At 37.6% G+C, this 15,212-nt stretch overlaps 1 protein-coding gene across 9 annotated transcripts in view; it reads left to right on the top strand.

Moving 5' to 3' along the window:
- myo9aa (myosin IXAa) overlaps positions 1–15,212 on the top strand; it is a 162,432-nt gene that overhangs the window by 101,913 nt on the left and 45,307 nt on the right. For all 9 annotated transcript variants that reach the window (XM_055009181.1, XM_055009191.1, XM_055009194.1 and 6 more), the window contains 5 exons: positions 2,445–2,561; positions 2,834–2,968; positions 9,187–9,308; positions 11,348–11,489; positions 14,064–14,259. In XM_055009181.1, the coding sequence (XP_054865156.1) occupies positions 2,445–2,561; positions 2,834–2,968; positions 9,187–9,308; positions 11,348–11,489; positions 14,064–14,259 (712 nt within the window). The remainder of the gene's footprint in view (positions 1–2,444; positions 2,562–2,833; positions 2,969–9,186; positions 9,309–11,347; positions 11,490–14,063; positions 14,260–15,212) is intronic.

The raw sequence follows: 15,212 nt of genomic DNA, 5'->3' as shown, positions 1-15,212 counted from the left end.
GTGTTTTTCCTTCAATAGTGTGACGAGGAAGCTTTTGTCAAATAATCTGTGTGTTTATGAAAGAAAACACAGCACTGATCCAGTACAGAACGGAGCTCTTCGTTCTCAGATACTGTGGAGTATGAAGTTTATAATCATGATTCTAACGGAGATGTATGAAGTTAGCTCCTAAATCCTCCAAACATTTAACGTTATGTAAATATCATCTCTGTCTTCCTGGCAGCTGTAGGTTCTCTATATACAGTCCCAGAGCTGATATTCCATTTGAACTTCTCCAGCCTCATCCATCAAAACTTAATGTTTTTTGTCCTTTCTGAAGTTCTTCGTGTCTGTGGCGACTGTCACATAAAATTAACCACAACTGAAAAGACGTTCAGTTTTCACATTGAATCTAAAGTTCTCCAAAACAACATCACTGACGGTCTAGACGGCAAAATGTTGGAACACGGCGGAATTATGTGACGATTGGTTTGTCTGTTATTTCGTCTGTCAGCAACTTTACTCAAAAACGGACCAACGGCTTTAGATGAAATTTTCAGGGAAGGTCAAAAATCCTCCATAATCAAACCATTAATTACACTATCATCAGCAAATGTAACATTAAAATTTGCTTTATTCTATGTGTCTCATTTGAAAAATAACTAAAAATAAACCGTTTGCTGTAATGAGATTCTGTTAAAAGCTAAAAATTCTGTTCTCCTGGGAGCAATCATCAAGCTATTTCTAACATAGCTATGACTAACAGGAATGTTTTAAAAAATTCTAGGACTTTCCGGTTAAACTGCAGAAAAAAATGTTGATTTTTGTTTTGTTCAGTTTTTTTAAAGAGAAATAATCAAAAAATGTAACTAGTTTTTTGTTTTCATGATTTCTGGCATTGTTACAGTGTTTTACTGCAACAAAGAAGAGATTTACTCACTTCTAGTCGTGGTTTTTTCGTTGCCACAGGAGTGCAGGGCTTTATACTGCAGTGAATAATGAGCTGACCGTTACCCAGCTCATCCACAGCTACAGCACTCTGTTTCAGACCATTAATCACTGAATCATCAGCAGAAAACAACAGATGAGTTCATCCTACACCTATTTGGATGGATGACGCTGATCTGCCTCTACATCTCATTGGCAGATCCGTGCTGCAGCCTGACTGGTTTTATTCCGGCTAATGGCATTAATAAAGGGACGTCCTGCTGCGACTCCCTGCAGACTGCCAGCTCCTCTGTGATGCTGCCAAAGTTTCACTGGAGAATAGAACCAACTCTTTTCTCCTTCATATCTGCTTTTTGCATTCTAGGATATCCTATTTTATACTTTCTGTCCAGAATTCTGGGCTCCTGATGGGACTGTGGGGACGAGATTTACGCTCAGATGGGAGGATAAACCGGTGATTTTCAAGTAGAAATACAACTGTCTGCACGTGTTGGCTCGTTTTTGAATAATGGAGCTCAGATGAGACTGGTGTTGTCTGAGTTTCACATTCTGACCCTGATATAAATCTGTTTTATGTTCTACATTTAAATGCCTCCATTCAGTGTTTCTCATGCTGGACCTGCACAGAAGCGCTCTGTTACAGGGGAAGGCATCCGAGGCCACGCTCTGATGTGGAATACAGATGTGTGTGATGCTGAGTTTGTGGTGGTTTTCCAGGAATAACGTCTGAAGAGGTGCCGAGTATCAGCTGGCACCTGAACGGACTGAACAGACGACACTCCACCAGAAAACACAGCTAGGACTCTACAAAAACTGGAAGACAGAAGCAACGTTAAAGAGCTGTTATTATGCACATTTAGTTGTAATAATAATAATAACTTTATTTCTATAGCAGCTTTAAGAACAGCATTCACAAAGAGCTTTACAGTTAAAACATGAAACACAGACAAACAAGAAATAGGAGACAAGTCAGAGCAGTTAGTTAAAATCAAAAGAAAAAAATATAATAAATGAATAATTAGCTAGATTAGCAATAATAGCAAACAAGTAAGATTGAGAGTTAAAGATAGAAATTAAAAAATTAAAAAGTCAAAGAATTAGAGCGATGACATCATACCAAAGAACCAGGCAGCTAAAAGTCAAATAAATCCAGAGAGAACATCTAAAATAAACAGAATAAATCACTGGAACTAAGTAAAGCGAAAAGTAAACCTCACATAAAAGCAAGTCTGTAGAAGTGTATTTTAAGAAGTGATTTAACCCTTAATATTTACAAGAATTTTCTGAAATAAAACTTTTACGGGAAACTTTTAAGGAATTCTTGGAAATTTCTTCCTGAAGGTTTTGCAAATTTTCAGGAATTTGGTGAATTTTTTTGGTGAATTTTTGGATTTTTTTCAGACAAGGTAACAGTATTTTTTGGTGCCTGTAAATGAGGACAACAGGAGGATTAAAGTTGTTCAGTGACATATTTCTGGTGTATCTCTGCTGATAATGTTCTATCTGTGTGAATCCAGGCTAACACGGTGAGAGACTCCATGGCCAAGTCTCTGTACTCGGCTCTGTTTGACTGGATCGTCTTCAGGATCAACCACGCTCTGCTCAACATCAAGGACCTGGAGGAGACCACCAAGGTGAGACCACTGCAGAGATACCAGACAAGAGGGGAATCAGAGATTATCACTTCCATCGCCAGAAATAACAAATGAAAAGGTTTTAGTACTCCACAGAAACACCTACATTCAGGTACCAGGGGTCTGTTATTGATGTAACATCAGCCTGGCTGAGCATCGGACCACATCACTCCATCGTGTTCCTTGGTGGATCAGTGAATGAATGAACAAACTTCATAAAGAGAGACAAGTTCTCAGATGAATTATTGCTTTTGTGTGTTTATTTCCCTCAGATCCTGTCCATCGGGGTGCTCGACATTTTCGGTTTTGAGGATTACGAGAACAACAGCTTCGAGCAGTTCTGCATCAACTTCGCCAACGAGCGTCTGCAGCACTACTTCAACCAGCACATCTTCAAACTGGAACAGGTGAGATGTTTGTTCAGCTTCTCACAGAAACCTAAGGAACCGACTTCCTATTCGACTGAACTGCAGCTATAATTTTACCACACTGCAGAACCTCAAAATCTTACCAAGTCTATTTATCTTATTTTTAGTCAAAATGTCTCATCCCACTTGTTTTAAGATAAATTCACTGAACAACAGACATTTCAGCAGATGGAAGGACTTGTTTTAAGACAATGCATCTTAAATATCTTGTTAAGTCAAACAATCTTGAATTTATCTTGTTTTGAGTTGTATTTTACAAGAAAACTCAAAATAAGTTTAACCCTCGTGTCGTCCTGCAGGTCAAAATTTACCTGATTTAAAGTTTGAAAATGTGGGGAAAAATATATTTTCATAGTGAAACTTCTGATGTCCACATTTTCAACATTTTTGGGAAATCTTTGAACATTTTTTGGTGGAAAAAAAGACATAAATAAAAATGTTTCTGAAGAACATTCACAAAAAAATCAACCAAAATCCAGCGAATTTCACTGGATTTTGGTTGATTTTTATGTGAATATTGTTAAAGAAAATAGAAGTTTGACTGATATATATGGAATCACTTTAGATATTTTTAGGATTTTTTGGAAGATTTTTACTCATTTTTGGAAAATATTTACAAGAATTTTCTTGCCAAATTTGTGGGATTTTTTAAAATAAAACTTTCAAGGGAAACTTTTAAGGAATTATTGGAATTTTCTTCTTGAAGGTTTTGCAAATTTTCAGAAATTAGGGGAATTTTTTTGCTGAATTTTTGGATTTTTTTCAGACAAGGAAACAATATTTTTTAGTGCTCGTAAATGAAGACAACAGGAGGGTTTAGTGAATTTATCTTAAATCAAGTTGAATGAGACATCCATCCATCCATCATCTATACACCACTTAATCCTCACTAGCGTCATGGGGGGGGCTGGAGTCTATCCCAGCTGACTCAGGTGAAGGCAGGGGACACCCTAGACAGGTCACCAGTCTGTCACAGGGCTACATACAGAGACAAACAATCACTCTCACATTCACACCTACGGGCAATTTAGAATGATCAATTAACCTCAGCATATTTTTGGACTGTGGGAGGAAGCCGGAGTACCCGGAGAAAACCCACGCATGCACAGGGAGAACATGCAAACTCCATGCAGAAAGATCCCGGGAAAGCCGGGACGTGAACCAGGGATCTTCTAGCTGCAAGGAGAAAGTGCTAACCACTACGCCACTGTGCAGCCCCCTGAATGAGACATTTTGACTAAAAATAAGACAAACTTGGTAAGATTTGGAGTTTTTGCAGTGTAATTCTACCCACTGTGACTATTTCCAAGGAAATCTCTCATCCTTACAACACCACACAGTGCAAATACATCCCAGCAACTTGGGGACAGTGCAGGAAGTCTTCATCTGGTACGTTATGCAACCGGGTTGGTGGAGGAGCTGACGACTCACCTCAGCCCTCCTGAGCACCAGACTGAGGATGTATGTTCTCCTAAGTGAGCTGATTAACTTCAAAGGGCTTTTTACAGTCATGATCTGCCAGGTTTGACTCCGAGTTAAACATTGTGTTTACCTGGAGATTGACTGCGTGCCCCGACACGCCGGAGAGGCTACCTGAAAGCCTCGATGAATAACACCAAGACCTGAAGCTCTGAGCCGTCACTCAGTCGTTCTCCTCGTCATAAATTTCTCAGCAGTTGTCCTGCAGATGTGTGTCGAGAACAGACACTTCAAAGACCTCTTTGTTTTAGGAAGTTGGGGTAGATTGAACAGCGGTTTGTTCTTCATATGATCTTCAAGTAATGACTCCAAGAGCTGCTGTTTCAAAGATTTACAGGGCCAACATGTTATTAGACTTGCGTGTTTTAATGCCACCAATGCAGAGAAACAAGTCTTCCACCCCTGTCTGCAGAGTTCTAACTGCTGGGAACAGTCGTGCTTTAAATCATGTCTGAGATCAGCTGGAATCTTTCAACGATGGATCCGTTAGCAGCTTAATCTGGAGTGTCTTCAGGTAGATTTATTTTGCTGTTTGTTGACACACGGTTCCTCCTGTGTTTCTGCTTGTAACTGATTCAGCCTCGAGCCAAACAGTTGGCATTGAACACAGCCTCAGCGCTGCATTTTGAAAATGTAGTATTTTGTGGTGGAGCTCGTATGTGGTTCTTCTAGTTTTGCCTGGCTGTTTTTCTCTTTCTGTAGCGGCCCTATTGAGTTTCCTTTGTCGTCTTGACATCATCCCATTCCTCATTCCTTCATTTATTTAAAAGGGCAACTTAACACCCTGTTTGGCCTCAAAATGCAGCCAGCACAAATTTGAAAAATGTTCTGGAACCCAGAGGGTAAAAAAGGCCACCGGGGCTTGAACAGCATCAGTGTTTGTCAGAGATTTTTCAGAGGAGGATAGAATTACTGGATTTTCTTTGGAGAAAAGAAAAACTATTGAAGAGAAACTATAGAGAGGACCAGGAACAGTTAAGATTTAGTAAGATGCACCTTTTTGCTACAGAGTCTTGGGCAGTAGTTACAGTACAGCTAAACATACAGTCATGGAAAAATAATTTTTCTGAAGTTTTATTATCAGCTTTCTTCACCTTTGCAGAGATGCATCCACGTATAAAAACACATCGGTTTACAACATATCGACCTACACAACTCCCAGTGACTGTGCATGTGACACCTTCAGTAAATCATCCATTGATTTCTAATGTTTTCCACTAATCAAACTGCCAATAATAGTTTTTAAACCAGGTCTTTGTCACACTTCCTCCCAGCCTGGAATTCATCAAACAAGTAGTGCAATAAAATCCATATTTTTCTTCATCTTTCAACTTGTTCTGTGAGTGAAATTGACCCAGTTTTGATACTAAAACTGTGCCGAGCATTGGATCAGAGGAAACTAAAGATCTTCATGGTGGGTTGGGTTCAGGATAGAATGAGATGTGAGTGGAACAATCGATGAGCTCCACCGAGGCAGCCTGAAAACCTCTGAAAATGATTCACCCCGCATCGGTTGACCAGCAGCTGGAGTGTTTCATGTTTCCGCTGAGGTCCGCTTCACACCCTCGGACAGTTCCAGAAGGTTTCCGTTCATCTGATGAGTCAGTCTGCTGGAGCCGATAGCTTCAGGGCACGCTGGTGGTCATTTCTGACGGGGAATAGTGCTTATTTTCTGTCTTTTTGATCTGTTTTTCCAGCTCTCTCAAACCACCTCTCTGTCAGTAACCACGACGACAGACATGAGGCGGAATAAAGGAAAAATAAATCATATAATACTATATAATTATGAATTCACTCCATCAGATGGTCCTAGATGAAGCTACACAGTAGCTCTTGTCTGTCAGCAGCGATTACTGGACCTTTAAACCTGTCAGCTCGCTGGTGAGAGACGAAAAGGTGGAAGGAAGACGGATGCTGGCGGTGACTGATTGTCATCTGTGGCTGCAGGAAGATAAACCATGAATTCCTGGAATTTCAAAACAGCACATGAGCACACATTTACATTAAGACAGATTAGATCACAGTCTGAGTTTCTGGTCATTTTGCCTCAGTGAAAATGGGACTAAGCTGAAACAATCTGCTATAAGACTTTACAACATCAGCATCACTGGCTGATGTTAACATAAACTGGACTATATCATTACCACCCCAAACCATAAAATTTGCACAGACATTCTTGCACTGCACATTCTTGCACTTTTAAACTTTATTTTTATTTTTATTTTTTCTGTTAAAAATTTTGCCACCCTTGTATATATTGTAAATAAAACTGCTGTAACAATGTAAATTTCCCCTGGAGTGGGGAGAAATAAAGAACTTTATCTTATCTTATCTTATCTTATCAATCAATGCAATACTTTTCAACTTTATTATTTGAGCCTTGAAGGATGATTGGTTCTGCAGCCATTATGCAAATGTTCACCGTAAAGCAAACAATTAAAGCAATAAAACAATAAAAAACTGTTAAAGGAAATGTTTTTAAAATGTAAAAAAACACAATAAAACAGTAAAAGACAACAAAAACAATAAAATATCACAGAAAGCGTAAGCTAGATGGGAATTAGCAGCAATCTTGGTCCTTTAATCAGGTGGAGTTCAGAGCAAACAGACGCTTATTCAGCAGCAGCACGACAGAAAAAAGTAAAAACAGGATAAAATACAGCTCAGTTTACCTCCTCTTCTTCTCAGCGTTTACAGCTCGGCTGGAGACACGAAGGAGAACCTGAACCCATTTTCTGTGTCCTGAGGTTCTGCCAGATGAAGACCGGAGGGAGAAACTTCTACTCCTGATTAGAGGATGAGCAGCATCCATTAGAACAGACTGAGCTTTGCTTTTAACTTATTTATTAAAATGTCTTCAGGACGGTTAAAACACATCCAGCAACTTTAGAAGTGCTCATAGGTTTAGTAAAGTTTTTATTAAATCTCTGAAATTACAGCTAAAAGGTGACGCTTCGATCTAAATTACTTGATTTTGAATCCACTGTGATGAAGGCAAAAACATGAAAAACGTATGAGTTGACGGCACTTCCAACTGTTTAACCCTCCTGTCGTCCTCATTTACAGGCACCAAAAAATATTGTTTCCTTGTCTGAAAAAAATACAAAAATTCAGCGAAAAAAATTCCCCAAATTTATGAAAATTTGCAAAACCTTCAGGAAGAAAATTCCAATAATTCCTTAAAAGTTTCCCTTAAAAGTTTTATTTTAAAAAAAAAAATCCCACAAATTTGGCAAGAAAATTCTTGTAAATATTTTCAAAAAATGAGTAAAAATCTTCCAAAAAATCCTAAAAATATCTAAAGTGATTCCATACATATCAGTAAAACTTCTGATATGTTCTTTAAGAAATTTGGATTAAACTTGCACAGAATCAGGCGAATAATTTGCGTATTTCTGCACATCATGAATGTTTCTATTGCCCTTCATTTGACTTCAACACCTGTTTCCTCTTTAAATCTTTTTCTCAATGTTTACTTTTATGCACAGAATCATCACATGGTTTTCTGTTGCTATCAGGTGTATTTATTCAGAGAAATTCCCAGAAACATCAGATTGAATGTGTGCAGCAATAGGAAGGAAACTCTTATGCAATCCTTTTATTGGACTAAATCAACCAACCAGTGTTAAAACAAACTGTGAAAAGTGACAGAAAACGCAGCGGAGGAGCTGATTGAGCACATTTTAGAGACATTTTCCAGTTTCTTATTGGTAGAGTGAAAACAGAAGAGACTCATAGCATTTCTAGGAGGTGATCTGGAGGAATGTGGAGGCGGTTCCAGCATCCTGCAGTAGAATCCAGTCCAGAGCAGAACTCCCACTAACCAAAGCTCAAAGAGTCGACTCAGCTCACGTCTGACTCACTCATTCAATATTATAAGCTTCACATACGTTTATTCAGGGTCACACAGGTGTTCGCTTTATCGCTTCCACCCTGTTTAAAGTCTTATTAAGGACTCAAGTGAAAACTTGTCTTTAGTTTACTCAGCCGAAAACAACGGAGAGATGCAGCTTTAAACCCGTCATCGTCCTGTTCAGGTCTAAAAAACTCTTTCTTCTTTTAGGTTTTATAAGTAAAGAGACCAGTTGAGATGTTTGTTTGCAGAAAGCTCCACAGAAACAGACAAATTTTTATTGATAATAATGAAATGACACTCATTTTTTAATCAGAACATTTATCCTTTAGTTTTATCTTACATCTTCTTTGTCTTCAGCTGGTCAACATCTGTAATTAACTGGATTCTTTTCAGCCTCCTGACTTTAGGGGTAACAAGAGGAGATCCAAGAGTAAAAGGAGATTCCAGTGATTTTTTATGAAACCTCAGCTGGATTAAGGCCTTTATTGGTTAAATCTCTTTCCCAGGAACACAGGAAAACAACATGTATGAGGACGAACGCTGATAAATGCTCTGAATGCTTGTCTCCTTATTAAACCTCATGCAGACGGCATTGTTGCTTTGATTGTGAAATTTAAAACAGCCACGCAGGACTGCCTGTCTGTTCCTGATGGGATGCAGATGATTAATATTTTAATGGCAGCCTGGACGCCTTCTGGCCTCTTTTCCTTCATCTGTCTCTGTTCTCCAGCTGCTGAAGATCATAAAGACACAACTCAGATTTATTTTAATGTTACACACACAATGATGAACTCATATTCATGTTATAAACTTCATATTATGTCATAAAGTCCCGCTGACACTGAGCTCTGTGACCCTGCAGGAGGAATATCGGGTTGAAGGCATCAGCTGGAGGAACATCGACTACATCGACAACACGGGATGCATCAACCTGATCAGCAAGAAGCCCACGGCGCTGTTCCACCTGCTGGATGAAGAGTGCAAGTGAGTCTCGGTCTGACTGCTTCATGTGTTCACATGGTTTGGAGGAAATCTTGGAGTGTAAAAACTCTAAATCTTACCAAGTCTGTTCGTCTTATTTTTAGTCTAAATGTCTCATCCCACTTGATTTAAGATAAATTCACTTAACAAGAGACATTTCAGCAGATGGAGGGACTTGTTTTAAGACAATGCATCTGAAATATCTTGTTTTGAGTTGTATTTTACAAGAAAATTCTAAATAAGTTTAACCCTCATGTTGTCCTGCGGGTCAAAATTGACCCGTTTTAAAATTTGAAAATGTGGGAAAAAAAATATTTTCACAGAGAAACTTCTGATGTCCACATTTTCAACATTTTTGGGAAATCTTTGAACATTTTTTGGTGGAAAAAAAGAAATTTTAAAAATGTTTCTTCAGAACATTCACATAAAAATCAACCAAAATCCAGCAAATTTCACTGGATTTTGGTTGATTTTTATGTGAATGTTCTTAAAGAAAATATCAGAAGTTTTACTGATATATATGGAATCACTTTAGATATTTTTAGGATTTTTTGGAAGATTTTTACTCATTTTTTGAAAATATTTACAAGAATTTTCTTGCCAAATTTGGGGGATTTTTTTAAAAAAAATAAAACTTTTAAGGCAAACTTTTAAGGAATTACTGGAATTTTCTTCCTGAAGGTTTTGCAAATTTTCATAACTTTGTTGAATTTTTTTGCAGAATTTTTGTATTTTTTTCAGACAAGGAAGCAATATTTTTTGGTGCCTGTAAATGAGGACAACAGGGGGGTTAACAGGTTCAGAGGGTTCAACAGTAAATACATGTGAAATCTGTGTTTCTGCAGATTTATCATTTTAAATGTAATCCAGTCACCTCGACTCTAAACCCTCTAAGCTGCAGAGAAACTCTAATCTTTCATGGCTCCACTGTGACTATTTTACCAACAATATTTCCTCCTTTAATCCCCCCTCTTCTCCATTTTGGACCCTGAATCAGATTCCTCCCACTTGGAAAAGCTGGTTTTGTAGCTCAGGTTTCTCTCTGCTGCTGTAAAACCTCCAGCGTCTCATTCCTCCCTCTGCTCTTCCTGTAAGCTGCTGATGTTTTTTTATTTCTGGCTCTCGATATTAAAGGACTGGAAAGAAAAGCGAACAGAAATGATAATCCTCAACCTGCGGCATCAGAGGGTAAAATGTCAGAGCTGGTTACGCTTAAAACCAGGTCTGTCCAACATGAGGCCCATGGGCCAAAAGCAGTCCTCCAGAGGGTCCAATCCGGCCCTCAAAGTGTAAAAATTCCAGAGAAGACATTAACTGCAGATTGTAAATTAGTAAAACTATAAATTTAAATAATTTCTAGACCATGACAATTTGTTTTGATCAGAAAGTAAAATACTAGATTGTTCATTGTTGTGTCGTTTTGTGTCTCATTTTGTAATGTTTTGTCTTGTTTTTTTTGCTTTTTTTTTTTTTTTAAAGTAAAATCCTCTCTGGTTCAGTTCCAGATGACTAAATGTTGTGTTCCTTTGTCGATACTCTGTGATCTGGAAGTTGTAATGTGGAAATGATAAACTGAGGCTGAATGTTGATGAAACTGAATTTATTTTTCTTAAGAATTTCCAGTTTGTTCATGATGTTTTATAAAAAGATAACTCCTTAAATATGAACTTTTTTGCTCTAAACCAAAGGAACCATCAGGAGTTGTGGTTATTTCTAGATTATTCTGCTGTGGTTTTACTGGTCCGGTTCACTGGAGATCAGACTGGACTGAATGTGGAACCTGGACTAAGATGAGTTTGACTCTCCTGGTTTAGATGATGCTGGTGTTTCACTAGAAATCCTGACTGGATTAGAAACTGGTGGAAACATGACGTCTCTGATGCATCATCTTTGTGTATGAACATATCAGAAATGTGTTGAATTTAAACCGCAGCATCCATGAATAAGAACATCATCGACAGTCTGGATCTGACATTCAGAACAGATGGAACCGCCATCTTCCTTCAGAGCTCACTCTTCTCTCCTTTTGTTTTTATTTTCAGTTTCCCCCAAGCCACCAACCAGACTCTGCTGGATAAGTTCAAGCGGCAGCATGAAGGGAACAGCTACATCGAGTTCCCTGCCGTCATGGAGCCGGCCTTCATCATCCGACACTACGCCGGCAAGGTCAAGTACGGCGTCAAGGTCGGTGGAATCATTCATGAGACGGAGAGGGAGGATGTAGGGCAGCTGGCTTTGTTTTGGTGCATTTTGAGATTTGGATGTTGGAGGGAAAAGGTGTTTCTTGGACATCTTTGTCTTGTTGGCACTAAATGATGCAAAAAGTTCTGGATTATTGATCATTTTTGTTCATCATTTCTCTATCAGTTTTGTTTTAACCCTCCTGTTGTCCTCATTTATGGGCACCAAAAAATATAGTTTCCTTGTCTGGAAAAAATCCAAAAATTCAGCAAAAAAATTCCCCAAACTTCTGAAAATTTACAAAACCTTCAGGAAGAAAATTCCAGTAATTCCTTAAAAGTTTACTTAAAAATTTCATTAAAAAAAAAAAAAAAAATCCCCCAAATTTGGCAAGAAAATTCTTGTAAATATTTTCAAAAAATTAGCAAACTCTTCCAAAAAAATCCTAAAAATATCTGAAGTGATTCCATATGTATCAGTAAAACTTCTGATATTTTCTTTAAGAACATTCACATAAAAATCAACCAAAATCCAGTGAAATTCGCTGGATTTTGGTTGATTTTTATGTGAATGTTCTTAAGAAACATTTTTAACATTTCTTTTTTTCTACCAAAAAATGTTCAAAGATTTCCCAAAAATGTTGAAAATGTGAACATCAGAAGTTTTATTGTGAGAATATTTTTTTTTCTCCACATTTTCAGACTTTAAAACGAGTCAATTTTGACCTGCAGGACGACACGAGGGTTAAGGTGCATCTTCCTGTTTATTATTCAAATATTCTGCAGTTAAAATATGATTCTGCAGAAACTGAATCATTTACATTTGAATTTGAATCTCTCAGCTTGAATAATTGAGCTTGAATTTTATAATCCGAAATTGTATTTGATCCTCTGAAAATTCAACCCTCTGTTTGCTTCCCTATTAAGTTTTCATACTTCTGCCTTTATTAAAACAGCTGAATCCTCATAAATTAAAGCTCTAAGTCACAGCAGTTCAAATGAAAAATGATCCACAGATGGCGTTACTTGAACTGACTTTTAATTAAGAGCATTTTAAAATAAATTACATATTAAATAGCTCAATTGGTATGAAAGGTTGTGATAAAATATGTATGAATGAATGAGGTAACTGAGTTGCAGCAACGTAAAAAATAATGTAATGTCATTTATTTTCTCACTGTCAGTTGTTCCAGAATCACTTATTTCACCTGCAGTTAACAGGAAAATCCACAGCAGTAGCACGACAAGCAACATTGCTGATATTTTCTTCTTCATAATTAACCCTCGTGTCATCCTGCGGGTCAGAATTGATCCGTTTTAAAGTTAGAAAATGTGAAGAAAAAAATATATTTTCACAGTGAAACTTCTGATGTCCACATTTTTTAACATTTTGGGGAAATTTTTGAACATTTTTTGGTGAAAAAAAAAGAAATGTTAAAAATGTTTCTGAAGAACATTCACATAAAAATTAACCAAAATCCAACAAATTTCAGTGGATTTTGGTTGATTTTTATGTGAATGTTCTTAAAGAAAATATTAGAAGTTTTACTGATATATATGGAATCACTTTAGATATTTTTAGGATTTTTTGGAAGATTTTTACTCAGTTTTTGAACATATTTACAAGAATTTTCTTGCCAAATTTGGGGGATTTTTTATTATTTTTTTTAAACAAAATGTTTAAGGGAAACTTTTAAGGAATTATTGGAGTTTTCTTCCTGAAGGTTTTGCAAATTTTCAGAAATTTGGGGAATTTTTTTTCTGAATTTTTGTATTTTTTTCAGACAAGGAAACAATATTTTTGGTGCCTGTAAATGAGGACAACAGGAGGGTTAATAAATGTTGAGTTTTAAGATGTAGAAATTAAAACTATGAACAGAATTACATTCTAGTCTACTGGTTTTGATGAGGACAGATGTATGTTTTTTAGGTGTCTCAGCTCTGTTGGAATTCTCTGGTGGTAAAATAAAAACCAAGAGTGGTTTGAATCAATAAAACATGACAGATATATAACCATATAGATTCAGAGAGAATCAAGAACATCCATCCATCCATCCATCATCTATACACTGCTTAATCCTCACTAGGGTCATGGGGGTGCTGGAGTCTATCCCAGCTGACTCAGGTGAAGGCAGGGGACACCCTAGACAGGTCACCAGTCTGTCACAGGGCTACATACAGAGACAAACAATCACTCTCACATTCACACCTACGGGCAATTTAGAATGATCAATTAACCTCAGCATATTTTTGGACTGTGGGAGGAAGCCGGAGTACCCGGAGAAAACCCACGCATGCACAGGGAGAACATGCAAACTCCATGCAGAAAGATCCCGGGAAAGCCGGGACGTGAACCAGGGATCTTCTAGCTGCAAGGAGAAAGTGCTAACCACTACACCACTGTGCAGCCCCATCAAGAACATTAAAAACCTAATAAGTCGACCATGTGAACAGGATAGAATAGAGCAAATATCCTGAAAAGCAAATCAAACTCCGACAGTAAACAGTTTTCCAGCAGAGTTGAGTGAAGCCAGCGTTAAGTGGTTTATCTGTTGAACATATACTTTATATACTGCAGGATTTCAGGGAGAAGAACACGGACCACATGCGTCCGGACATCGTGGCGTTACTGAAGAGCAGCAAGAACGCCTTCATCTGCAGCCTGATCGGCATCGACCCGTCGGCCACGTTCCGCTGGGCGGTTCTCCGAGCCTACTTCAGGGCCCTGGTGGCCTTCAGGGAGGCTGGGAAGAGGCACACACAGAAGAAGACTGGTGAGAACCAACACTGACACAAAGCCTGAACGTTTTCCAGCAGCCAGGAGGTTAGAGATGGAGCTCAGACAGCTGAGGGGCGTTGCATCTCCAATCATCACACTTTCAGAAAGATTTCTGCTCCACCATGTCTGATTCTCCTAATTTGTTTTGCTCATCAGCATCAATTCAGGCATTTAAATTTGAGGCAATGTTTGAATCACAATATATCAAGAACTATTCGTACTCCGTTGGGAATAAACTTCCAGACGGAAAGAACAAGCAGGACTCAGGAATACATGCGTTATGTAGGTATGTTTATAGTAACTGCTTAACCCTCCTGTTGTCTTCATTTACAGGCACTAAAAAATACTTTTCTTGTCTTAAAAAATCCCAAAATTCTGCAAAAAAATCCCAAAACTTCTGAAAATTTGGAAAACCTTCAGGAAGAAAATTCCAATAATTCCTTAAAAGTCTCCCTTAAAAGTTTTCTTTTTAAAAAAAAATCTCGCAAATTTGGTAAGAAAATTCTTGTAAATATTTTCAAAAATGAGTAAAAATCTTCCAAAAAAGTCCTAAAAATATCTAAAGTGATATATATTCCATATATATCAGTAAAACTTCTAATAGCTTATTTAAGAACATAAAGCGAAAGTCGCTGCATTTTGGTTGGTTTTTTTGTGAATGTTCTTGAGAAACATTTTTAACATTTCTTTTTTTCTACCAAAAAATGTTCAAAGATTTCCCAAAAATGTTGAAAATGTGGACATCAGAAGTTTCACTGTGAAAATATATTTCTTCCCACATTTTCAAACTTTAAAAGGGTCAATTTGGCCCTCAGGACGACACGAGGGTTTAAGAGTTTACCTTCAAACATATCTTCCAAAAATAATAAGTATAATAGGAAGCAGCTTCCTCTGTTTCTCCAGCCAACAAAGTGGGCTCCAAACATGCAAACATATCCCTATTTTTTT

The sequence above is a fragment of the Amphiprion ocellaris genome, chromosome 1 (assembly GCF_022539595.1).
Source record: "Amphiprion ocellaris isolate individual 3 ecotype Okinawa chromosome 1, ASM2253959v1, whole genome shotgun sequence".
Classification (NCBI taxonomy): domain Eukaryota; kingdom Metazoa; phylum Chordata; class Actinopteri; family Pomacentridae; genus Amphiprion; species Amphiprion ocellaris.
This window is presented reverse-complemented; position numbering and strand designations above follow the sequence as displayed.